The 9,681-nt window shown below is 46.6% G+C and overlaps 1 protein-coding gene across 5 annotated transcripts; it reads left to right on the top strand.

Moving 5' to 3' along the window:
* The first annotated feature begins 60 nt into the window (after positions 1-60).
* On the top strand, positions 61-9,294 carry C14H3orf18 (chromosome 14 C3orf18 homolog). Of its 5 annotated transcripts, none has more exons than XM_019619946.2 (6): positions 61-604; positions 1,672-2,072; positions 3,422-3,447; positions 5,049-5,178; positions 6,605-6,663; positions 7,498-9,294. In XM_019619946.2, exons 2-6 carry the CDS (start codon positions 1,839-1,841, stop codon positions 7,505-7,507), a joined length of 459 nt encoding a protein of 152 aa, XP_019475491.1. In that variant the 5' UTR covers positions 61-604; positions 1,672-1,838; the 3' UTR covers positions 7,508-9,294. The 5 variants fall into 5 exon arrangements, 4 of the variants coding, with proteins under 4 accessions (XP_019475491.1, XP_003210026.1, XP_010716599.1 ...); XR_002119460.2 differs by having other exon boundaries at positions 62-604; positions 6,605-6,940; positions 7,498-7,583; XM_003209978.4 differs by lacking the exon at positions 6,605-6,663 and having other exon boundaries at positions 65-604; positions 1,676-2,072; positions 5,049-5,190.
* Positions 9,295-9,681: the final 387 nt, after the last annotated feature.

Raw genomic sequence — 9,681 nt, 5'->3', positions numbered from 1 at the left:
GGAGCCCTCCCGGCGCAGCCCGTGCCGCAGTGCCGGCAGCGCGGAGCGCCCCTTCCTGGACCGCTCGGTCGGTGAGGGACGCCTTCCGTTCGGCCGCGTGAGCCGCCTCTCGCCGCGCTGTTTGGCGGGCCCGGAGCACAAGTGCCTGCTACCTTCGCGCCCATTTACAGACTCGTGCGGTTCGGCGTCTCTCTCCACCTCCTTCACAAAGTTGTGTGGGAGAGACCTGCGGGATGAGCGCCGTGTGAGCTGACCGCCCGCTCGTGCTGCTGGCAGACCCCGCCCGGCCCCGCTGCTGCTTGCCTCGCACGATGGCTCTGCTTCGGCTGGTAGTGACAGATGTTAATCACGCTGCTTAGTGCAGCCGTGAACGGCAGAGAGGCATCACAGTAATGAGAAGTGCACAGTGACCTTGCCCAGAATAGAACAGTGGAGCTGAACAATGGCTCATTTCTCTTTACAGGCACATCTTTTTCTATTCAGAGCTCATTAACCCGTGTCCCTTTGCATTCCAGTTTGGAGATGTAATGTCTGCTGAAGTACAGAAAAATGATCAGAAGTCTGCTGCGGTAGTTCTTGAGGTCTGCACCGCTCTGCTCCAGAGGTAGCTGTGTTTTCACTGAAGTAATTGCTGGCCTGATGTCACATACAGAGATCTTAGAAATGAAGTTGTGCAAATACTTCCCATAGGATCATCCCATGGTGTTTTGCAACTCCTGATCATTTACACAATAGAAACATGAAACAATTAAAGCCTTTCATGTTTTCAGTATGAATATATCTGTCAAATTGCACAACTCCTATCCAAAATGGGACCCATTTTAAAATTAATACCAATAATTAGTGGTGCATGACTAAGCCTGTGTGGGTGCTTTCATGGGAGACTGTAGAAATACCATCTTTAGTAGCAGATGGAGACCAGTGCAACCCACTGCTTTAAAGAAGCTGCGTCTGCAGAGTGCGTGGGCTGAGGGACAATGGAGGGATGCATAGTGCAGTGACTTATCAATCACCTGCCACCACCACAGCAGGGAAGTTCTACTTCTAGTGGTGAGGTGCTGGAACAGCTCCTCAGAGAGGTTGTGGATGCCCCATCCCTAGAGGTGTTCAAGGCCAGGTTGGATGGGGCCCTGGGCAGCCTGGTCTAGTATTAAATGGGGAGGTTGGTGGCCCTGCCTGTGGCAGGGGGGCTGGAGATTCATAATCCTTGGGATCCCTTCCATCCCAGGCCATTCTGTGATACTTCAGGGTGATTTTTACTGGGTCCAAAATACAGATGTATCAGAGCTTAGTGCCATTTTGATGGATGAGATCTCTGAAATTTTCTGTAAGTTAAAAGCAAAAGAGAAGAGAGGTCCTGTTCTGGTATGGGTGAAGGCTGCGTAGCTCATCCTGTAGCAGACTGAAGACAGAGGAGTTCTGAGACACTACACAGCTCTGCCAATTTCTGCAAGGAGGCTGAGCTGAAACAGCAAGGGGTGAGCGTGTCACTGGCCTCAGCTGAACCAGGCAGGACTTTGGGGGTCTCAGTACCCCAGAAAAATGCACTTAAAAAAAAATTGAGTGGACATCTGTGAGCTGCTCTCAAAAATTGTACTAGTTAAGCTGTGGAAAAGATTGTGCCTGTCTCTAAGAGCTTTGCACTGTGCATCTGTTCTCATTCTTTCCTAGGCAGAAACTCATGTGGTTCCTATGCAGAAAAGCCATTGGTGATAGGCTGTGAGGTAGATCACATGAGAGTCCTTGAAACGAGGAGAAACTGCTGCTGTAGCTGGCTGGCACCTGTCTCTTGAGTGGAGGGCACAACAGCTTGGTAAAAGGCGCTAAGAGCTGGCAGGATGAGTTCCAGCTCACCCTCTGCACATGACTTACACCACAGCAGCACCACAACGGCCAAACCAGATGCAGGAACAACTCTGGATGCAACTGTACCAGAAACAGCTACTGTGAGCCCTGAGACTACTAGCTTCAACAGCACCAAAATCCCAGATGTGGCCAGCAGTGGGCCCAGCATGAGCGCCGTGCTGCTGTCCTTTGGGATCATTACTGTGATTGGGTTGGCTGTAGCTATGGTAAGAGACAATGCTAAGTATTTGTCTGTTGGGAGTGAAGGGTGGCAAAGGGGTCCTAGGGCTGATTTGAATTAATTTCTATATTATATTAAAGGCACACATAGAGCTGGTAGGAATGGTGCTCCAGTATTTCTTCTGTCTCCCTGGGGTCTAGGCAGAGCAGGCTGCTCAGCAGGTCTAGAGGAAACCATATATAACATCAGTATTTATTTTTAATAGCAACAGGAAGTTCAATTAAAATAACACAAAGCAGTGGCAGACTGACAAACAAGTCAGTCTGTTCTGACTTATTAACTGGAACAGCTGCATTGATTTAAACTTTGTCAACACCAGTGTCCCATAGTGAAGTTCATCCAACTTAACTTTTAAAGCAGGCTTGGACCCTGTTAATCTCCTCTGTGGGCATGTCTTTTTGAACTGAGGCAGACTGAATCAGTTTTTGCTAGACTCATTCTAAACTTCATTTTTGAGGTTCTCCTTGCTTGTGTATCAGCAGAGTCCTCAAGGATTTGCTGCATATAACTAACCCTGCCAGTAATCAACAGCTATAGTTCTGAGTCTGATAGACAATGCAAGCACTGCAGTTCTTTCAATATATAACTGGATCATTTACCTACCAACAGAGAATGAAGGTAGCAGCAAGCTCGTGTTCCTCGTGTGAGGAAGGGCTTTGCTAATACAAGCAGCAGAGGAGCCTATGGAAAGGGACCACTGCAAAATTTCATTTCAGACCCAAGGAGGAGTTTCTCCAAAAGCCCCTAAAGAGAACCTGGAAACACTGTCCTGGAAACGGTCATAAGTTCCCGAGAGCAACAGCCAGCGTTCGTAGTTCTCGGAACAAGGCTCTGGAGGCCAAAAGCCTCACTTTTCTCCCAGGACAGCCACTCTTACTGGCTGACACGAGGCAAGTCACCGAGCATGCCCTCTTTCCTTCTTCCCTTTGTACTGGGTAGGGGGTAACTGCTTCTATGCTGTAGGAAATCTTCAGGAGAATATTACAAAGAGAAGGTTCTTCAGCCATTCTAAAACTGCAACATATGGCCTCCAGCCACTAGAAATCTGCTGAGCTACACTTAAAACACACCTAACATTCTGACTACTACTAACACACCTAATAGCAGGCCACTCAAGCACTAGTGTCAGGCCTGATGCACTGTTAAGCTTACACTGATGTATATGAAACGTCAGTTCCAGTTGTCACTTCTGTCACTTTTTGCTTTCTTCTGCTTTGGTGCACAGTGACGTCAGACTTGCTATACCTCCTCTATAGGCGCCCTCTAACCCAAAATTATTCTTCTCAGTTGTTCCCCATGCTGCTGTTTGTAATGATGATTTTCTTTCTCCTTCAGGTTCTGTATATCAGGAAGAGGAAGAGGTAAGTAACATCTCTTGTTAGCTGAAGGGAACTCCGTGTTTCAAAATCCAGGTAGGGCTAGGAATTGGAGGGGAAGATGAGGAGAGTTCAAGGGATGGTATCTTAGAACAATCCAGTGTCTGATTGTAAGTAACACAGGGCAGGGGCTCTGTGCTCCTTGTGTTGGCCCACCTTTAGCAGCAGAGCTTCAAAGGCTCCTCTAGAGCTTTGAGAAGGAAAACATGGTTGAGCAGGAGGAGGAGATCCTGCAAATTCTTTATGCTTCTTATGTTAGATGCACTAAAAGAGAGGAAAGGATTGTGAGTGGATAAAGAAGCTGGAAACTCTGTTGTGAGAAGCGTGGGTCTCATGTTTCAGCCATTCCCTGATCTATGCTTTCTAACAGCCTGAGCCAATGATGCTGACTTTGCAAGACTAAAGGCCTCTTTAGTCTCAGTCACAGCAATGCCAGCAGCAGGTGCAGAAATGCAGCTTCCTAGTCCAAGACTTAGAGTATTAATTTCCTTAAGCTCTTGACTGAAAATAGAGAGGAGAACAGCATGCAGGAAGATGATTCTTGATTCTTTCATCTTTGACAGCAAAGACAGTGGTACACAACCTTTAGATGTGGTACCTCTTCCCTGCCTTATTCCTTATGGCAGGGCCATAGACCTTCAAGAAGTATTGCTGTCTGTTATGAAATTTTCAAGCCCAGATCTGGGTACTGCTCCAGGAGGAGCTGATGCTTGGCCTGTAAACATAGTGCTGCTGGAGATAGTGGTTGTGTTGGCACAGAGGGAATGTGTCATCCTAACAGTTTCTAAAATAGATAATTGTGGTGACACTGCTGGTAACAGCTTGGGTATTTCCCTCCCCTAACCTCAAAAAACTCAGATACAGCCTAAGTGTTTTCACAGGAGCATGTCCACCTAGCCATTATCCATCACTCTCCTGCCCAGTATTTAGGGAGACCCTTTGGGATAACTCATTATATCTCTGTCACTTGAAGCAATGATACAAGATTAAGAACAGTCTGCAGGCATCAGTCTCTCTTTCCTATTTCTATTTATTGTATTTCTATTTATTATTTTCTTTTTTTAATTATATATACTTCAAGTCCGTAGTTGAAGTACTACTCTCAAGTTGCTGGAGCTGAAACCAGACCCCTTCTGGCAGGCATAGTGTAGTTTGACAGGGGTGGATGTCATGGGCAGTGAGACAGGGAGAGGAGTTGCAAAATGCACAGCCATTACATTCCACCCTCTTGTTTTTCCCAATACATAAGGCTTGTCCTGAGCTTTTAAGGTCTGCGGGAACTTAAAATCCAGTCCCTGTTTGACTCTTCTGCGCATAATGCCTGCCAACATAAATTAGTTGATCCCTGGAGCTGTTCTCTAGCATCTTCCACTCCTTCCAGCTGTGTAGCAGGTTCTTATCCTCCTTCCCATAGGATAGAGACGTAACTGCTGTCCAGCAAGCAGCAACAAGAGCCGAATCCCCATGCTGTAGGAAAAACAGCGTGCAAAATGCCTCAGTAGTGGAGCAGAGAAGACAGCCTGAGCATCTGTCCTTCTGTCTATTGAGTTTTTCAACCAAGTCTTTACTTTCCTTTCCACGGGCAGGTTGGAGAAGCTACGGCACCAGCTCATGCCAATGTACAACTTTGATCCCACTGAAGAACAGGATGAACTGGAGCAGGAGCTCCTTGAACATGGGCGAGATACAGCATCTTCCCAGGCATCACAGAGCAAGGTAGGCAGCAAGGTAATAATGGCCAGGTGTTAATGCAGCCATTGGCACTTGCCCTGCTTTTGATGATGTAGCAATTGAACAGATCAATACAGTGAAAAAGATGTTACAACAAAGGTGTGATGACAAAAGGACCAGCACAATAGAAAGGTGCTATAAAGAAAGGGAAGAAGATTGCTTACCCATATCAGAAGATTCCAGGTTCACAGGAGAAAGCTTCACTGAGGAAGAATCTCTAAAAAGAAATCCTCCTCTAGTGACAGCCCTCAAATGAGATCTAAGAGAGGTGCAGCCAGGCTCCACCCTTTCCTGTCACACAGCTGAACTGCCATCACCTGTGCTCTCAGGGCTGACTCAGTCCTTTCCCCAGGTGCTCAATCTGTTGTTCAGACCATGACTCAACAGTTCCCATACAGATGAGGAGTTTCTGTAAAATTGTACTGTAAGGAAATCATGTGAGACCTCAAGAGGGCTCCCTTCACCTCACCCAGCTCTGGAGATGGGGACCTTGGGAATTTTAGAGAGTTTAGGATGGTTTGAAGAGTCAGGCAACTAGGACTACAAGACTGAGAAGGGTAAGTGCAGGCACAACTCAGCTAGAAGAGAGAACAATGTAATTTTTTCAGTTAACTTTGAGTTTATAGCCGTTTACCACCTAGGGCAAATAGGATGAACGCCATTTTCTGGGAGAGGAAGCTCCACAGCTCACTAAGTATTAAGGCTCTCTGGTGCTGGCCCTGAAAACAAGATATTTCCACCCAGTTTTAAGGTATATCTGCTTTGCTGAAGACTACAATTGTAGAACAAGGTCTTGTGAATGTAGAGCCAGTAATCGTAATAGTTAACTGCAGGTCCTGAGGAAGGCTATCAGAAAGCCTCGTGTTGTTATGGCATGGCACATCTGATCTTGTCAGGACTTCCAGGCCAGCCTTGCTAGATAGAGAGCATAGCTCAAAAAGAGAAAAGGGAGCGGAGGTCATAATGTGAATATGGGAAAAGGGGAAGAAGGCTTTGCTTTGACCACTTCCGAGAGTTCAAAAATGTAGAGCATGCTGAAAAATGATGAAGTGCTAAGACCACTGAATCCTACTTTTGTGAGTTTGGAAAAAACTTGATGCCAGGTGTTTTTTGGTTAATGCTACAGATGAGCCTTTGACACAAGGTCCACTCCCCGTTGTACCAAGACTTAGGAGAAATAGGCAGAAGAGCTCTCACCATTGTTTGCAGTTAGTTTCATAGTGTTCTCTGTTTCTTTTGTCACCGCTATCACACACAAAAAGCCTTTCTCAAAGACAGAGCCAGCAGGGATAGTTGGAACAGGTATGTCTTCTGGCAAGTAGTGCAGCTTCCCATTAGAGTAGACATGTCTCCTTTCTTGAATTCCTCTCCAGCTGTTCCATGTTGCTCACTTCTTCCCTTGCTTTTCCAGTTCCAGGAGCAGGAATTCTTCCCAACATGCCTCAGTTTTCACATACTTGACACTTTCAGGTAACCTGTAGCAAGCTTGGTGTGGGCAGAAGGGAAGAAAGAAGAAAATACAATTGTAATTTATAAAATTATTCACTTTGAGAGATGCTTCCCAACCTGCCAAAGAACATGCTGGAGGTGTGTTAGAATATGGAAGATAAACAATATATTCCATACGTCATTTTAGGAAAGCAGAGAAATACAGATGTATGAAAGCAAAGGATCCTGTCCTCTGAGGAGTATGTACAAGGAAAACATCAGGTTCCTCTATCAGAGCACACAGAGGATTTCCCTTCAGGTAGTAAAGAGGGGAAATGACAAGGCTGGAGTTGAACTTAGAACAGTAAGAGTGTATCCTTCTTATGTAGAGTGCTTGGCCAGCAGAATACCTATGTTCCCTCTGGAACTTGCTAATGTACAGATATCTCTGCTGGGAAAGCACACTAGTTTAACGGCTTACTGTAGCAAGAGAAGCAGTCTAAAACAGCAGCCAAAGTCCAGTTTTGGCATGTTTCCAGGCCTTCTTGAGATTTCAACTCTTTGTATGCTGTCTTGTGTGTATAGATGGTGAAACATACGTAGCAAGTCTTTGCAGTCCTAGAAAAGCTACACCCAGTAGTCCATGATGTGAGCATTTTAAATTGGCATGGATGTGCTGATTTGTTCTGTGGCTTGTTGTATTTTTCTTATAGCCCTGTTGATGCCATGTTAGTATATCAGCCCCACCTTAAGAGCAGAGAAGAATAAAAAAGAGAGTAATAGAACAGAATAGTTCAGTTGGAACAACTGTGCCCAGCGCCGCGCACCAAAGTAAGGCAGACTTGCAGGGTCTTATCTTTCACTGCTTCAATGCAGGTTCTGCTAACGAGCCAAGGAGCCCTCCAAAGACCCAGCCGTCTTGTGTTCACAGACGTTGCCAATGCCATCAATGCATGAACAGTACCTGCCCCTGCTCTGGGATTGTGCCGAGATTGGGAAGGATGGAGCCACCAAACCAGCGACTTCTCACAAGTGTGGCTGAGTCATGGAGCCCAACTGGTCACGCTGCTGGGTTGTGTTACAGATGGGCTCACGCGCTGGAAACAGTCACCACTTTGGGAAGGAAACCCTTTACAATGGCAGTAGCAGTTTTAGGTGTGTCCACTACTACTACAAGGTCCTGAGCTGCCATGCTACTCCAGGTTCCAGGCTGGTGCTGACTGACACCACCTACCAAGCTGAGTGCTTAGAAATAGTGCTCACTCTGTTGCAGATTAACTTATCCAAGCACATCTATGTGCTCTCTGGATCAGGGAAAGAGGAGAGATGCATGTTCCAGACAGCTTACCTGTTGGCTTTGTGCCACCAGATCCCAATGAGAACAGTGAATGAGCCTCTGTGCAGCGATCACAGCATTGGCAGACCCTGGAAGGGTGGCCGGTGGCAAAGCCTCCTCCTTCAGCTGGGGAAACTGATGGTTCTAGCTGAGTGGTGAATTGGAGGCACACAGGGGAAAACACATACCATGGGCTTTTCTCCTTGTGGCTTGTGTGATGCTGATAAATGCGTGCCTGGGCTGGCACTGCAGCATGGGGAATTCACTAGTTCTAAAATGTGAAATGGTGAACATCTGGCTGGTAACACCCTGGCTGAGGAAGTCACTGAATATCTCAAATTAAGGCTGCCGTGTAGAAAGAGGAGAAACCACACAGCTGGAGGCAGGGCTGCCATGACTGGCTATGTGACTGCCTAATCATCTGACCTAGGAATGGTTGTGCCTGAGCCAGAGAGAGGAGTCAAGAAGAACTGGGGCTCTGGTACCATGTGTCCTGCCTGCTTCAGCTCAGGGAAATTTTATCAAGCAGAGAGAATATTAAACCTTAAACTTTTTCTTTTGAATGAGGAAAAACAGGTCTTAGCTCTACATTACAATGTCTGCCAGAGATGGTTGAACATCTGGTTACTTCCTTACCTGATCGACCTGCAGAGCCTTCTCTCTGCTGAAGGAAACAGTTTTGTGTTAACCTCTGCTTGTGTTACTTGCTAATGCAGCAAAAGGTGGGTCTTGACAGATAAGCCAGTAGCTCTCCAGTAAGCCTGAAGCACCTCTCAGCCAGTGTTCCCTTCAGGGCTGTGGGAAGAAGTGCAGTAGGGGTCTCTGGCCATCTTGGCGTGCAGTATGAGTGCTGTTCTCTGCAGCCTTTTTGGTGGCCACCAGCCCAGGGTGCTGCTGGCCAGCACAGAGACTAGGGAATGGCAGCAGGGTCCAGACTATGCTCTCACAATGCAAACACAGAGCATGGCAGAAAGGATTACTGGAGGGTCCAATATGGCCATGGCATTGGGCAGATGCCACGTCCTCCCTGTCCTGCTCCTCAGCCTTGAAACTGCAGAGGAGATTAAAAAAAGGTATGTGCTTTTGTCCACCCTGTTTGACCATCAATGACCAGAGGGAGGAGTGCTCCTTTTGGTAATCTGCAGAGATTGTCTCTCACTCCTAGATGGGTGGTAGCTTTAGGTCCTGGAGGTGAATGCACAAATCAGACTGTCTGACTGCAGTGTTCATGGTGCTCTGCGTGCACAGCCTGCATACAAGCATCAGTGCCCAGCTATGTATTGATCACTACTGATATTTTTGTTTTTTGGGTTTTGTTTTTTGGGTGTGTTTTTTTTTTTTTTGGGGTTGTTTGGTTTTTTTTTTTTTTCCCCCAGCACCTGCTTTTGCCAGATCCTGTTCCATCCACAGCACCAGTGGATCAGGACCAGGAATCAGGGCCAAAATTTGAATGCAGATCTAAAGATGAGCTTTTTGTAAGGAGGTGTTTCACTAGTGGCAATTCAGGTAACAGATGCTTTGTTGCAAATTTGGGCCTCCAAGCTAGTTTTTGTTCTCCTAAGTGCTGTATTTTGCTCCCCACTGTGATTTTTCTTCTTTTAAACCCTTTTCTGGACACATGCCACTGATCCCTGCAGCTCACAGCTCACTAGCCCTGCCTTCTTCATTAACCCAGCTTCCCTTTTGACATTTTTGCGGGACTAAGTTGCTTTAGTTTTTCAGCC

This window comes from Meleagris gallopavo, chromosome 14, assembly GCF_000146605.3.
Source record: "Meleagris gallopavo isolate NT-WF06-2002-E0010 breed Aviagen turkey brand Nicholas breeding stock chromosome 14, Turkey_5.1, whole genome shotgun sequence".
Taxonomy (NCBI): Eukaryota; Metazoa; Chordata; class Aves; order Galliformes; family Phasianidae; genus Meleagris; species Meleagris gallopavo.
The sequence above is the reverse complement of the archived record's forward strand: the minus strand, read 5'-3'. Positions and strand labels throughout refer to the sequence as shown.